Source organism: Camelus ferus, chromosome 1 (assembly GCF_009834535.1).
Source record: "Camelus ferus isolate YT-003-E chromosome 1, BCGSAC_Cfer_1.0, whole genome shotgun sequence".
In the NCBI taxonomy this organism is placed as follows: Eukaryota; Metazoa; Chordata; class Mammalia; order Artiodactyla; family Camelidae; genus Camelus; species Camelus ferus.
The window spans coordinates 88,511,933-88,528,552 of NC_045696.1; the positions used below are offsets into that span (position 1 = coordinate 88,511,933).

General features: G+C 40.5%; 1 protein-coding gene across 3 annotated transcripts in view; it reads right to left on the reverse strand.

Annotated features, from left to right (window-relative positions):
- Positions 1-6,325: 6,325 nt before the first annotated feature.
- The window catches only part of PPM1L (protein phosphatase, Mg2+/Mn2+ dependent 1L), a 265,389-nt gene continuing 255,094 nt past the window's right edge, over positions 6,326-16,620 (reverse strand). For 2 of the 3 annotated variants that reach the window (XM_006194882.2, XM_032485156.1), the window contains one exon: positions 10,550-15,507. In XM_006194882.2, the coding sequence (XP_006194944.1) occupies positions 15,161-15,507 (347 nt within the window). In that variant the 3' untranslated portion in view covers positions 10,550-15,160. Of the gene's footprint in view, positions 15,508-16,620 lie in introns of all 3 variants that reach the window. The other variant, XM_032485169.1, reaches the window with a different exon arrangement.

The window sequence follows — 16,620 nt, forward strand, 5'->3', positions numbered from 1 at the left end:
TCAAAGAATGTAGAATTAGGGCTAAGCAATCCAGGCAAAGCCTGAGCATTGTCCTAACTAAGAAGACAGTATAAATCTGGGAAATTTGGGTATTAACTGTTTAAAAAAAATGATTTCATTTTTTAAGAGAAGTTTTAGGTTCACAGCATAATTGAGAGAAGGTGCAGAGGTTTGCAATATACTCCCCGCCTCCACCTACACACAGCCTCCCCCACTATCCACATTCCTTTCCAGGGTGGTGCATTCACCACACTGGCTGTCACTACAGTGACACATTTTCACCCAAAGCCCACAGTTTACACTGGCCTCTTGGTGGACTTGCAGTGAGGCTAAGACTGTAATCCCTGGGAAAAGCTTCAGAGCTGGAGTCAAGGGCTATGTAGGTGACAGAAACGGAGGAAATGCCCGCACTCAGATGGCGTCTTAGGCAGGCCCAGCTCCCCTCCACAGGGCCGACCTGGGGCCCGGCTGGTAGGCCTGAGACTGCAGGCTTCCCTTCCATTCAGTCCTTGCAGGAAGCAGCCAGGACTCCCACAGATGCCAGCCCCAGGCTGGTGTCCCTACTAGGCAGATTAGGAGGGTAAAAGGATTGATGTTTGGAGTCAAAAGCTGTGGAGAGTGGGTCCAGCACCTTCAGGAGTATGGTGTCACACTGTGAATGAAGCCCAGGCCCCCAGCCTCTGCCCCACGCTGTGCACTCCAGCCTTCTCCACTCTGCCCTTTGTTCCTCAGGCACCCCGGGCCCTTGCCAGGCCTAGCTGCCTTCACCTCAGCTCTTGCCCTGGAGTGTACTTCACTTGTTCTGGACCTCCAGTTCCTCATCTATGAAGAGGGGTAGTAATTCTCACTCTTTTCAGAGTCAGAGGACTCTTGAAGGATGCCGGGACCATCAGCCTGGAGAGGAGGAAAAATCCTGTGGCCGAGAAAATGGACCAGAGTTACTCGGGCAGGCATGGCCAAGAGTCGTGAGGGAGTGACAGGGAGCGAGATTGTAGTGCAGAGCCAGAGAAAATCAGGGATCGGGCGGGCTGCTTTAGGGAAGAGTGAATCCCCTGTCTCAAAGGAGGCAAGGGAGGCAGGGGAGTCCTGAGGCAAAGAAGTTTGGAGTGGAGAATGCGCAGGGCTTAGACTTGATAAGGCTATGCGAGCACCAGCTTTGGAGTCACACAGCCCTGAGTTCAAGTCTTGGTGCCGCCTCTCCCCAGCTGGGTTGCCCTCCTCCCCCCGAGCCTCATTTGCCTTACACGAGGCAGGGAGGTGATGAGTGTCCGCCTCGTAGTGCTTCTGTGAGAATTCTCTGATGTGGGAGATGTGGAGGAGCCAGCAGACAGTGGGTGCTCAGTACTTGGGAATTGTCATTAAATCACCATTTGGTTCTAAAGGACGGTTATAAACAAAGTGGAGGGCACAGTGCAGAGGATGTTGCTGCTGACTCTGGGGCCAGAGTCTGGAAAAGCCACCAGCAGGCAGGAGGACAGGGGTAAAAACAAGTAGTGTGTTCTAAGCAGAGGAATGAGGGGGAAAAAATGAATTCACTGGACATGTATTGATTTTTTTTCTGAACTCTCTTAGTTTATACCATTGCTCTGTAAGTCTGCCTTTGCATCACTGCCATACTGCCTTGACTGCTCTAGCCTTATGCTGTCTCAAAATTTGCTAATATAAGTCCTCTAACTTTATTATTTTGCAATGATCTTTTTGGCTATTACATGTCATTTGAATTTCCATGAAAAGTTTGGAATCAGCCTGTCGATTTCTATAAAAGAGTCTTCCAGTCTTTTGATTAGAATTGCATTAAATACAAAAACTGGACAGAAAGGGTATTTTCACAATATCGAGTCTTCCAATTGATGAATGTGGTCTGTCTCTCCATTTATTTTGACCTTTTTAAGTTTCTGTCAGCAATATTCTGAAGTTTTCAAAATGCAGCAGTCTTGCATATCTTTCACTAGATTTATTCCTAAGTATTTTATATTTTTGATGCTATTGTCCACAGGATTTTTTTATAGAGGCATAATTAATGTACAGTAAAATACATAGAACTTAAGTGTTCAGTTCAATGATTTGGGGCACTTTTATACATCCATACAGCAATCACCTAAACCATGATACACTCACATCATCCCAGAAAGGTTCCTAATGCCACTTTCCAATCAACCCATAGCCCATCCCCACCCCACCCCCACTTCCTGATCTCTGTCTTTATAGATTTAGTCTTCCTGTTTGGGATTTCATGTAAATGTATTCATACAGTATGTATTTTGAGTCTTGCTTCTTTGACCTAACATAATGTATTTGAGATTAAACCACGTTGCTTTGTGTACCAGAAGTTTCTTTCCATTGCTGAGTATTTTTCCCTTATATGAATAAACAGCAATTTGTTTATCCATTTGACTTGCTTCTAGTTTGGGGCTATTATGAATAAGACTGCTATAAAGATCTTTATATGAGTTTTTTTGTGTACTTATGTTTTCAGTCCTCTCCATAGACATTCAGGAGTGGAACTGTTGGGCCATAGGGTAGATATGTGTTTACTATAAAATGCCAAACAGCTCTCAGAAGTGTTTGTACTACTGTATATTCCTATACACTTTTTCTTTTATGGTTTATGCCTTTTGTGCCTCACCCAAGAAATCTTCGCCTACACCACGGTGGGGGAGATTTTCTCCTATATTTTCTTTTAAAAGCTTATGGTTTCAGGTTTTACATTTAAGTCTATGATCTATCTCTGATTTAAATTTTTATTCAGAGTGAGAAAGCATTTGACCTTCATTTTCTCCATACAAATATCCAGTTGTCTCAGCAGCATTAAAAAAAAAAAAAAAGAAAAGAAAAGAAGAGAAAAAAGACTTTCTCCATGAAGGAGTGTTCAGTCCATTTATATAACACGTAATTTTTTTATGATTGGGTTTAAGTGTACCATCCTATGCTTTCCATTTTGCACCTTTGTGGCCCCTTCTTTGCCTTCCTCTGAGTTAACTGTGTAACTGCTAGCATTCCATTTAATCTCCTCAATTGCTTTCTTAACTATCACTCTCTTAAATTTTTTTTTTAATTTATTGCTCTAGAGCAGAGCTTCTCAACCTTGTTACTATTACATTTTGAGGCAGATATTTCCTTGTTGGGTCTGCTTTATTTGTATTTAGCTTCCTTGTGGTTTACTGATCTTCCTGGTTTTATATGCTGGTATTTTTCATAAACTTTGAGAAATTCATGGCCATTATTTCTTCAATTATTTTTCTGCATCATTCTTACTCTTGTCTCTTTTTGGCATTTGAGTAACATGTATCTTATACTGTTTCATAGTATCCTACTTGTTCCTGAGGTTCCATTAAATTTTCTTTTTTTTTTTTTTCTTTTTTAAATACCTGTATTATGGTATGTTTCCTGTATGGTAAACTATACATATTTCAGATGTACAATTTGATGAATTTTGATAGATGTATATACCAATGAAACCATTACCACAATCAGTATAGCTAACATTTCCATCACTCCCCAAGAGGTACAATTTTAGAAATCCAAATTTATACCTTCCCACCCCCTTTACCCACTGGTAACCATAAGCTTTGTTGTCTATGTCTGTGAGTCTGTTTCTGTTTTGTAGATAAGTTCATTTGTGCCTTTTTTTTTTTTTTTTTTAAGATTCTACATATGAGTGATATCATGTGGCATTTTTCTTTCTCTTTCTGGCTTACTTCACTTAAAATGACAACCTCCAGGTCCATCCATATTGCTTCAAATGGTATTATTTTATTCTTCTTTATGGTTGAGTAGTATTCCATTGTGTGTGTGTGTATGTGTGTGTGTGTGTATATATATATATATATACACTACATCTTCTTTATCCAGTTATCTGTTGATGGACATTTAGGTTGAATTTTCCTTAAATCTTTTTTCTTGTCTTTTCTTCAGATCAGGTAATTTGTATTGATCAAGTTCACTCCCTGTTTCTTTTGCCATCTCCAAATTCTGTCAAGCTGATCCAGTAAACTTTTCATTCCAGATTTTCATTTTTCTGTTTTAGTTTTTATTTTTAATTTCCCATTTCTCTGTTGAGATTCTTTATTTATTTTCTCATTAAGACCATAGTTGCCATAAATTCCTTGAACATATTTATTATAGCTGCTGTAAAGTCTGCAAGATCAGTATGTAGGCCTCTCAGGATTGACCACTATTGACTGCTGTGTTTTCTTGACTATTGGTCACCTTTTCCTCTTTCTTTGCATGTCTGGTAATTTCTCAGTTTTATTTTGTCCTGGACAATGTGAATGATATGTTATAAACATGTAAATATTCTGGATTCTATTATATTCCCCTGAAGAGTTCTGATAATTTGATTTTTGTTCTAGTAAGTAGTTCAGTTCTTAGCTGATCATCTTGATTTTTTTTTTTTTCTTTTTTGCAGTGGGCAGGGTAAATGGGAGAATGTGTTACAGTTTGTCTCAGTGAGTCTATAAAACCCTAAGGTTTTCCCAAGCCCCTTTCATTTGTTGGAACTCAACTGCCCAACTCTGCCTCTCTTGTGGATCTTGCCAGCAGTTGGTTTTAAGCTCAATTAGGTTAAATCTGAAGTAGGCCTTAATTTAGAGAGTGGTCCTTACTCTTAATACACAGCCTAAGTGTCCCCACTGGATGTTTCTCCAGTCTGCTTGGGCCAGAACTTGACATTCCCCAGCAATATTCAATCTCCAGTGTTTCTATTCCACATGGAGTCCCCCAGCAGTCACTTCTGGGTAAGCCTGGGGTGCTTCACCCCACGCACAGGTAGCCTGCCATCGGCTAAGGACCGTGAGGGGCCGGCCCACACACAGACTCCTGAGGCTCCCCACTGTCACAGGTCTCCACAGACTCTAGCCACGGTCTGCATCCTCGGTTCTATCCACCTCTGCTTGGACTCCAGCTTGCTAGGCCACAGTCAGAAAATTGTCCCCTCCCAGAGAGCGGAGGTGATCACAGGACAACTTGTGACCCCTTCTCTCAAGGATTGCTGTCTTGCACTGCCTGTTGTCCAGTGTTGTTCACTACCTGAAAATAATCGCTTAGTACAGTTTTTCCAGCTTTACAGTTGCTTACCGTGGATGGCAAGTGCAATACCAGTTAATCTGTGAGATCTGGAAGAGGAAGCCCCTGTAGATTCCTTGATAGTTTTTGAGCCTTAGATGTGTATTGTTCCTGAGGCCCCATTTAAATACCTTTATCGCCCTTGGATTCCATGAGGCACCAGTAAAATCCGTATATTAAAGCATTCTTTCAGGTTAGGCTAGCACCTCTGTTGTTACCTCTGAAAATCAAATAGATTGTCGCTACTGTATTTTTATAATAAGACAGAAGGAGTGAAAGAGAGAGAATATAGCCCGTGACTGTAAGTGAAGTTGGAGTGTTTGTGACTCTTGATTCCTATTTCTTTGGATCTGTGGTTGGTTTTGGAAAAGTCCGTAATTCTTACTCTAATCCAGCAGGAAAAGTCCGTAATTCTTACTCTAATCCAGCTGGAAATCTCTAATCACATCCCTCATTTTATGTTAGAAATTTCCTATCCAGAGAAAAAAGTGGAAGACCAGAATTCACAGGCTCCATTTTCTTCTCTGGCTATCAAATATTATTTTTAATGGAAAGGAAAAAAATAATCCAAGGCCACATTTTTCTGCTTTGTTAACACCCAATTCCAAATTTAGCAAACTGGTGATTAACTTTTATTGTTCCAGTCCCAAGCGCTGTTCACATCTGAGCATTTCCTCTTTAGAATACCTAAAAATAGCATTACGTGTGTGCATGTGTGTGTGTATACTTATTTCCCTCTGTCTCTAAATTCCACACTGTTCCTTTCTCCATCTTGTGAAAACCTTTGCAGATGGAGATTTTCTTCTGGACGTTCTTCTGAGGCGTGTCATGCCACATTGCTGGAGTTTACCTGTATGTAGAGCTAATCTAACCCTTATCACCTAATACTAGTTATACTCTGTAATCTTTGTTGTGGTATAAAGCTGGGTTAAAGTGGCGTTAACAATAAACAATTTTTATTGCATACATTTGTATACATTTTTAAAAGTAACTCTGTTTTGAATTGGAGCCAGGCTTATTCGTGTTCCAGATGGGAGCACTCCCAGCCTCAATGTCTCCTATCTCTTGCTTCTGTTATGTTTTTGTCTTATCCTCGGGCCATGAACTGTTTTCCTGCTTTCTACGTGGAATCCCAGCTCAGCAGCCACTCTAACTCAAAAACCTTGAGAAATTATGAAATTCCAGGCCAGACATTAGAATGTAAAAGGACTTTAACCCAAAGAAAAAGAATAGCAGCCATTCTGTGTATAAAGTCCAATAACTTTAATGTGTTTATTTTTGCTTGAATCTTGTCATCAAAGGTGAATTTTTAGCTGTCCACTTTGTATACAACAACACAGAGTCAGTGATTGCATGAACACATTAGTCTCTACAAGGCTAAACCTACCCCTAGCACACATCCAAGGGACCTGAATGACATGCCATGCATCTTGAGTCACCGTGCACTGCCATATACTCTGGGCTCCACACCAGGTTGACATTTTAACTTTTATTTCAAGCATCTCTTAGAGACAAATATAGACTAGTAGGTATAAAAACCTCTGAAGAGTACCAAGAGTAATGAGGTTTTGCAGAGTTTTCATTGTATTTATTATGAATCATTTTCAGGGACTAACTTACCAGAAAGCCTGATTGATCTGAAACTTATTTTTGACCTGTGATTTAATTATTAAATATAATTGGAAGTTTCCTAAAAGAAAGCATTGTCTAATATATCATGGATCCTGCTTTTTTTTTTTTATAAACAAATAACATGATTTTTAAAATAGCAAGAAAATGCCAATGGAGAAATTGTCATGGTGTTGAAATCACTATAGTTAAGGCATATACAAAGTCATTGTTTCAAAATTCAGCAGAGAACAAGAGCAGAACTTTTGAGATATACCATGCACAAAACATACTTCTTAGGTACTTGAGGTTTTCTCTTTTTCCCTCCAACCCTCCTTTCCTTCCTTAATGACTGGACTCCTCCTATGGTTTTAACCTTACCAAGTCAGAAATTGGTTTGACTTAATTTCAGTTTCCTTTCATACGTTCTCATGATTAAAAACAAAACAACAAAAATTCCATTTCTGATCCCAATGAGTCATTCCCAATGTCTCCTCATTCTCACTCTTATTAGAATTCAATAGAATTCTAATGTAATTTGGCAATAGCTAATATTACTTGGATAAAGAAGCAAGTGGCATAAACAGAAAGAGGTGTCTAGGGAAGATGACCAAAGAATTGAGAAAGAAGTGATGGCTTCTGTGGTTAAAAATACAAGTCTGGCATTTTGTTTTGCTTTGTCATACAGAAAACAGATGTTGCTAGTCTCATTCAAAATAGAAAACTTAAATTCCTTGCCTAGATTTTGGAATGTCTAGGGCAACTATGGATACCTAATTTATGATTTAAAAAAATCTGACATTTAGTCTTCACATTTAAGCTCAAGAAATAATTATATTCCTGAAATATGTTCATTTTCTATATCATAAATTTGCTAATTTATATACTCAAGGAACACTGATGATAAACACTCTCAGTTCTGGGTTCTCTTTTGGGACATGAGGTTGGGACATAGCCTCTTGGGAACAAAAATAGAAACAGACCATGGAGAGATGTTCTCACTGTTGCCTGTTCTCCTTTGCTGTAATTCTCTCCTTCCTCCAGAGGAGACACCCTGGCTTGGATTATACCATGGCTGAGCCCTTGCATGGCTGCTGTCCCTCCGGGAGGAGGCTCCAGTGGTGGCTCCCCACTGGAACAGCCCTACCCTTGCCCTGGTCCCCAGAGGCTCCCTGTCTCACCTCCCCACTCCATCTTTAGGAAACTAGGTGACCTAATATGGAGTAAATATCTGATGCAATTTGCTCGGGTGTAGGCAAGATATTCCCAATCTTTTACCATTCGCTGTCTTTTAAGTATAGGAAAGAATGACTCTAATTCTGCCCTGTCCTTACACATCTAAACTCATTGGAGAAAATAATGAAAGATGCCAATTTTCACCCCATTCAGCCAATACTGAGAATTACGATATCTGTGCAGCCTCCGCTGGGCTGTGAGTGCCAAGGTGGGGATGGTGCCTAAGTGCTCACCTCTAGATATGCTTCCTTAGACTATTTGCACTTGGCATATGACAGGTGCTCAAAAAGGAATACTAATAAAGAATATGACTAATATTAATAATCATAAAGGAAAGAATAAAATATACAAGCAGATTTACTTATAGCAAAAATAGTGGCTTTCCCAATTAAACCTGTTCATAACATAGATCAATGTATTATAAATGCAGTGATGCTTGTATTTAAAAAAAAAAAACTTGTACATGTGGTATATAAGAATTATGTATGTGAACATAGTTCACGTTGGCGTGTTTTGGAATTAACTGTTTCATTGCTATTTTTTCAGGCTTGTTGGGATCATCATTCTTCTGAACTCACTAAAATGTCATCTTCTTTTGCTTTTGTTTTCTTTTTCTGACTGACTGACTGAGGGAATGTTGAGGCATTGCAAAACAGTCTTCAACTCTGTACTCTGAACTGAAGTGGTGTGAGTGCTGTAAATCAAAACCATTTGCTTTAGAAATTGAAACAGTAAACCAAAGACAGTGCCATAGATGTCAGTGTTTCAATGTGAACATATATTTCTGATAAATTTTTAAAAAGGCAAACCCTGCTTTCTAAAATTGAAGCTGAAGTTATTAGATCGTCTCCTTTTCTGTATTGATTATTCTACTTTCTAAATATATGCCTGAGATAAAAGGGCAGTCAGGATGATAAAGACATAGACTGAATGTAGTCTTGCAGCTTAAACAGGGGGAGTATTCTTGCTTAAAGTCCCGTGGCTTTTTCATTTTTTTTCCCCATGGAGCAGGATTTACATGTTTTCATTATTATACTAAGCAGTCACTTTTTGTCTTTGCATGCTGAGACAGATGGGAATTTAAAATTTGCACAAGAAACATCATTCTCTTCAGTTAGAGATGTCTAATACGTCATTCTTATAGGATTTTAAAAAATTATATAAGCAAACATCCTTTTCATTATATGGAAAACTCTCTAAGAAGCTGGAATATTAAACAACCTTGTACTTTGTTTAAGTGAAATTGTCTGTTTTCAGTTGAATACTCACTGGTATTCATGTTGGCATTTGGAAAATTAACAGTTTCAAAACTCACCCCCAGAGGTAGCTGTGATTATGTTTATCTGATTTCAATTTTATTTGGGCACTCCAACATGGAAGATCTAGCATTTCATCTCTCTTACTATTTAAAAAAAATTCTAAAAAGGGGTATTCCCTCTTTGAAAAATGCAAAAATTCTTAAAGGGTTCAGGGTAAAACTGTCAAGCATTTGGAAAGTGAACAGAACCGAGGACAGTAAAAGTGGTTTAGGACAGTGGTGTATCCATTTTCATTGGGTAAGAATGGAATTGGGACTGCAGTTTTATGAACTTTATAGATAACTCAGGATTCATTCTCTTTTTTCTCAATGTTGTCTCCTTCAGAAAGAGCACAGATGTCAGAAAGCATGACTCATGATGGAGTAAAATATAAGGTCTTCTTTTCTTAATTTAAAATATTTCCTTTTAAATTATTCTCTGATTTCATCTTGTACATTTTCTTGCAAATGCTTTTCTGTACATTCTAACTTGATCACAGCAGAAATTAATGCTGCTTTTTTTTAAATTAAAAAAATGTTTCAAACTATTTTTAAGAATGATTCTACCTGTGCCATCAGTCCTATAAAACAAGGAGCTTTAGAATTGTCTTTATTAACACATAAGCAAAGCACTAGCCAATACTCTAAATGGGAAGCCTTGCAATTTGAATAGGTGAGAAGCGGGAAAGCCTGCTTTCTACTGACCTCTGTGCAGTTGTTAGCAATTGCTATTAAATACAACCTATGCAGGTAAAAGTCTGATAAGCCAAATTTTTGATAACCTACTTTTTACGTTTTCAATGTCTAAGTATCCAAAAGGTTTTTCCCCCCAATTCCTTGAATACTACTTCTACCTTTGTTTCTGCATGAACACATTTTAAATTACCCATTGTCTAATGAATAATAGAACCACATTGTGATAATGCATGACATCACATTTAACCTCTGAATTTCCTCCTGACAAAAGGTGATGGGAGAGTGTGGCTGGTACCTGGTCCCTCTCCTACAGAGGCAGCGAGTGACCCAGGCAGACTGCCCTGTCCCCCAACCCTCCCTCCAGCACAGTCTACAATCAGAGCCCTCATGGTAATCTGCCTGTGCTCAAAGCTAGGGACTCTGGTCCTTGGAGGTTTTGAGATTAATTTGGATTTGGCCAATGTCAGAGGGGATTATGTGGTAAGAATGCCAGGTTATAGGACTTATTTATTCCATTTATTATAGAATAAATGGAACTGTATCTCTAAATATAATCTGCATCTTTGCTTCTTGCTTGCTTTTTGGTGGACATTTGAATTGTGAAAATGCCTATGTTGGTTGGTGAAAATGAATAGTTACTACATGCTCTTTTCAAAGTCCTCAACTTGGATTTATTGAAGTGATTGTACAAATGATGGTGTGGTTATTACTAAGCACACAAACATGATCATCGTCAACCCTTGGTTAAACAGTTTGCAGCTTAACAGAGGTAAAAATAAAAAATAATGGACACAGCATCAACATTATAAAGAATTAGCAAATAAATGTACATATTGGAAAACAAGTTTAGAATCATGTATCTCATGGAAGCCTTAGTGTCAACTGTCACTTGCCCTTTGCCATTTGCCACCTAGCCTAAGCGATTTTACTTTGTTTTATACGATTTTGGATAACAACCAGAGGGAGGGTATATTCCTAAACACTGGATGTCATTTTAAGATAATGACTTTACCCTAAATTCACTTTGTACCATGTTTTCGACTAGATTTGTTTCATCTGTTGCTTTGGGATTATCTCTCAGAGCTTTCCAAACATATTCCCCAGGCTGAGAGTAACAATTATGGAGCTAGAGCCAAGCCTTGCATTTTAGGCAAGAAATAACTTGATAAACTGAATTATATACATAAAATGTGAAAGGTGGGACAACATGGGACAGGGATTTTAGAATGAATGAGAAGAAAGAGGAAGTGTAAATAGTTTACATTTCCATTATTATACCATGGATACATTGTTTTAAAAAACTCATTAGAATTTTAAAAATGAATTAATACCAAATATGCCATTTCCCCCTTTTCTATTATTTTAAATATTTTTTTTACTCTCACATTGTGATAAAATGTAAAAATATTTATTTTGATTCCATCTGGAAAGCAAGGATAATTTCAAAAAAGCAACTGAAAGCTTTTGGAACGAATTTGAGAAGTCCCTAGCTATGCAAGCCTTTTGCTTACTATTCACAGAAATAGAAGGGAGCTGATGTTTAGAGTTTTAAGGAGGATTGTTGGGCTTCTGCTATCAACGGGAGCTGCTGTTGGTCGTATTAAATCATTCTATTTGTTAACACTGCTTTCATTAACACACCAGCCTCTCCTATGAAAGGATTAGTACTTCTAAATTGCTAACTGTATTTCAACTACTAAGAGTCATAGCAATGAGAAAATAGTAATATTTCCATAAACCAGAATTTCCTAAAGCAGATCCTATGGAACACAAGCTCTTTGAAATGTTACTCGGTGTTACTAGAAAAAAATTGATCCAGAGGCAACTGAATAGGCGTCATTTCTGCAGAGCTGGGTTGGGAATGCTGGTGTGACGAGCTAAGGCAATCTGGGGGGAATATTAAGAGATCAGTCTAACAGTGGGTCAAAAGGACCCACATTTTCTGAGATCATTGGAAAATAAAGCCTTACCCAGAGTATGTATTCCTATACTTTCAGATGGACAATTAAATGTTGCCCTTTCTAAACTTGCTGTGTTCACAATTGCAAGAGTTAGATCTGAAAACAACTCAGGGGGAAAAAAGTCAGGCAAGTCAAGGCATATCTGGCCAAGAAAAAGTGAGCTCTCCCTCTGTGAATCCCTCATGTATTGCCAGATATCCCCATGATCCAATTCAATTGTGTAATCAGCTTCCTAGAATCACTTCAGATAGGACTGGTGATGCCATCACACACACAATCCTGTCTGCACAAAATGTTCATGGGTTGAAATCATAACAGTTATGTGAAACAAGAGCTATTTTAAATGATCCAGATTGCATGTGCTCCTTTACTCTCTAAAATACTCTCTGTAATACCCTTATCATGGACAAGATTCTAGAGGTCAACCACTTCCATCCAAGGCAAGGAACAGAACGTGGCCACTGGTTATCAGTAATGAGTACAGTCATGTTGTATTAGGACCGTGACCTCACAGTTACATGCCTCGGGCCAGTTGGTCATGCGAAATAAATGCCGGTCTTGGGAACTAGCTTTGAAGTTTTCCATATAAGTATTGTTTATTCCTTTGATTAGAGAATTGCAAATACAACGAATTAAGAAAAAATTTCCCTGCCTTCTCCATCCTCCACCTCATGCCCACCGCATCTCAACCCATTTTAAAAGTATGAATGCTGGTGGAGGAGCAGGAGGACAGTGCATTAATGAAGACCTGGGCTTGGCATCATGCTAAGGGCTCATAAGCACGTGATCATTCGTTCCCAGCTTCATTTCTAAAAGGCTGTAAAACTGTTCCAAAATTTGGCACCATGAGGGCTATTGGCAATGCGAACTCGGGCTAGGGAGTCTGGCAGCCTCGGGTGACAGTTCCAAAGCTTTGGCAGTGCTGTTTAGGGAAGCATCACATGCAAACTTCTCAAATCAATTTCTCTAACTAGACTCAACCTTCCCTGTCCCTAGAAAGTGGCCGGTGAGCCACAGGGCACCCCGGGGTGCTGTCTGCAGACCCCCAGGGGCTGGAGGAGGCTTGGGGAGAGAGAACTCCAGGAGGATGAGAGAAGGTAACGAAGTACTTTGATTTCAGACATAACTATTAATCCAACTATTATTTAGCTTAGAACTTCTATTTTTAAAAAATCTACAAGCCAAAGTGGGAGAAAAAGAGGCAGAAAGGGAGTAGAAAATATACACACTACTTGGTTAAAATCAGAAATAAATTAATTCTACAAAGCAAAGTTTAGAAGCACCAAAACACTACCATTTTCATTTTAGACAATAACAATGATCACAGAATTAAAAAATGTCTTTCCCTTGCTATTCTGAATTTTGGGTTAAGTTTAAATAAAAGGAAAGTGGACTGTGTACCATGAAACGAAGACACTGCTTATTCCTCGACTCCAGTTAGATGTGGGCTTTGGTAACTCTCCAGAATCAGACTGTCCTCAATCACCAAGCAAATTTCGGGCCACCTGGCCTGACTGTCCAACATCAATCACACCCAGCATGAATCCTACATTCGTCTCCCAACCCCCACCTCAAATACACACATCCAAATATTGTGTCTCTCAGTAGGCGGATACTCCCATCTAACATGGGGGCAAGTATTTTGTGCTAGATGTGCTACAGCTAAAAACACAAAAAACCTAGGTTCTAATTCTAATATTGAAAATGCTAATGTTACAATTTACAAAAAGTAAGCAAATCTCTTGGGAATTCATGACTGAATTCTTTCAGTCAAAGAAAGGTTATATACTTGGGGGAATTCAGACAGATTATGGTCCTTGGCAGCCGCAAGGGGATCTCTTCACCCTCCTAAGTTCACTCCTAGAACTTGCTTCAGGACAGCTCCGCAGCGGACGAAGTGGGGGGCGCAGCGGCACCACGGGCAGGAGGTGGCCAGTGAGTGGGGCCTTTGAGAAGCTATGATGACAAATGCCCACGCTGGAAGGACAAAACCAGGTGGACACCCTGGCATTTTGGACACACAGAGGTGGAGATGCAATGAAAATCTTGTTTGACTGTTTGAGCCACCTCAATTAGGGACACCGGATGACCTAGTGATTATAAAATACTGAGATTGGAAACGTGACTTTGGTGATACGAAATGGAAAGTAGCAAGTCTGGCTCCACAACAACTCAATGACTTGCAATCAAATGTTAAAGACGGAGGCCTCTGCACCGTCAAGCAGAAGCACAGCCCAGCGGTTCACCACCAAGTTCCAAGGCGCAGCTGGGAGCTGTACTTGGCTTCAAGGAACGCACACACAGTTCTAGGCCGCTGCTTCTCAGAACACTGATTGAAAGACACTTGAGAGCACGCATTATAGGAGAGAAAAAAAATGCCCCAAACCAGGCAGCTGGAGCTCAATTCAGGATGGCGACCTCACCAGCTGTCTCTCCCAATGCAGGCGGCAGACTTCCCCAGGGGCACCGTGACTTACTCGGCCATTATTTTCCTCTATCTACCCTTAGAGATGGAAGGAATTATGGTATTGCAATTTGCTTTTGTCACTTCTTGGTAAAGTAAAAAATTGTGTCTGGGGGTGAAGTTTAACAGCTGCCTATCACATACAGTAAGGTGTAAGCAAAAGGTTAAGGTCATGCACGATTAGGATAAACGCACAAAGACTGGCCGGGTGGTACACAAAGTCTGTTTAACTAATAAAGGGCGCGAGGGTGAGAGGTTATTTCCGCTGTGCAGGCAACTCTCATCCTCCCCACTTCCTCAGCCTCCAAGAACAGCCACAGAATAATAATAAACCATTTCCAAATCTGTTTCTGGACTGCTGCAGAGCAGAAAACCTGGGCTCAGGAGGACAGAGCATTCTCAGGACCGTTCTCTCAGCAAAGGGTGTGGCCACTCGGCCCTGGCTCCCTGCGCCCTGCTTCCCGCTCCAACAAGAGGACACAAAGCCTGATGCCTGGAGGGCCCCGTGAGGGATCTTGAAAACAATCTGAAAAGGAGTATATATGGCACACATGCCGCTCACTTCACACATGTGAATCTACAGCTATATATTTATATACTTTGAACATTGGATGAAAAAATGGGAAAACACGAAGAAACCATTTTCCAGCCTCTCAACTACATTGGCCAAAAGCACCCTCTTCATCGCGGGACATAGACTTAAGATGGCCAGGGAGGGGGCATCCCACGTCTGGGTGGATGATCCTAACTGTAACTCCCACACCTCTCACTACATTAAAAGAGACCAGGGTGTTTAAAGTCCTTTAGTCTAAGGCAGCTGAGACCCCGAAGGGTTCACTGCTCTTCTGTTTTGCTGCTATTCCTGAACTTCACCACCATGACTGTTATATTGTCAGGGCAGCCTCTGTAAAATGACTGTAACACTATGCTCTTGGCTCCAAAGTGAGGTTCATCCAAGCGGTCTTTGATGAATCGAACAGCTTCTTCGTTGCTGAAGGCATCCCAGAGGCCATCTGATGCCAAGATCATGAACTCGGGCTGGAGCTTGTCCAGGTCAAAGGTCAGGATATCTGGGTCTGGGATGACCACGTTGAGATTTTTCAGCGGATAGTCCCCCAGGGATCGTGACATGGCCAGGATTCCCTGGACCCTCCAGGAGCCGTTGAAACTGATGAAACCACCTGGAAAGAGAGAACGAGCCCATTAGCTTGACCAGCTGCTCTCTCGCACCTGGTGCAGACTGGAGGCAGGCACAGCAGGATCTAGTGCATGTGACCCCTCACCCAACCTTGGTACTGCCAGGACGGAGCACTGTTCCCGCTGCATGCCTTCAGGCTTGACGCTCTACCAGTAGATCCACACACCCTCATCTTAAAGGCCTTCAAGACTAAATCAAAAAGAATATTGAGAGTAGAAAGTACGGATGGGTGAGGACTTCAGTGTGAACTTAAGGACACCTTGGCAGCTGAGTGACTGACAGTAGGGAGCACTAGGATGGGGGTCCGAGGAGAGCGGCAAAAGAGGCAGGTGGACAGGTGACAGAGGTGACCACTGGGGTCCATCATTAGCTTGAGGCTGCCTTTGGGTGTGACTCTATCAATCTCAAAACAGCTTCCCAATTAGGATCAGGATTAGAGATCGGTATATTTCAGCACCGTCGTTAAAGGCTCAGGCTCTCATATCACAGCGCTTGGATTTGATTCCCTACTCTAGTACTCCCACTGTGTGATTTTGGATGAGAAATTCTCTCTCTCTCATCCTTGGTTTCCCTGGTTGCAAAACAGGGACAATAATAGTACCTATTTCATTGAGGGAAACAAAGGAGTTGTGAGAAATAAAGGAGTTAATCCATGTAAATCCCTTAGCACCATGCTTAAATATAACACACACTCAATATTATCTATTGTTATTTTTTTCTTTAAGGGAGCTAGAATGTTGTTCATTCATATATTATTTGTCAGATATTTATTAAATCTATACTCCATGAAGGGCAATTTGCAGGCTATAAAGTTATGCAAGATCCAGATCTTTCTCTAAAGGAGTAATCTGGGAGGAGAGAAAGCCATGTGTATCAACAGCTACAAGCACAAAGCAGTATCTTTTCTGGGAGACTAGCATCTGCCGAATGCTGTAGGCAGACGGAGGAGGGAGGGAAGACTTCCGGTTGTGACAGTCAGGGAGGAGTGAGCTGGGCTTTGAACGATGGGGTCAGACTGTCCTGGATCTCAATTCTGGTCTCACCACTCACCAGCTGTGTGTCCCTGGGCACACAAGCCTCTTTGAGAATACAATTC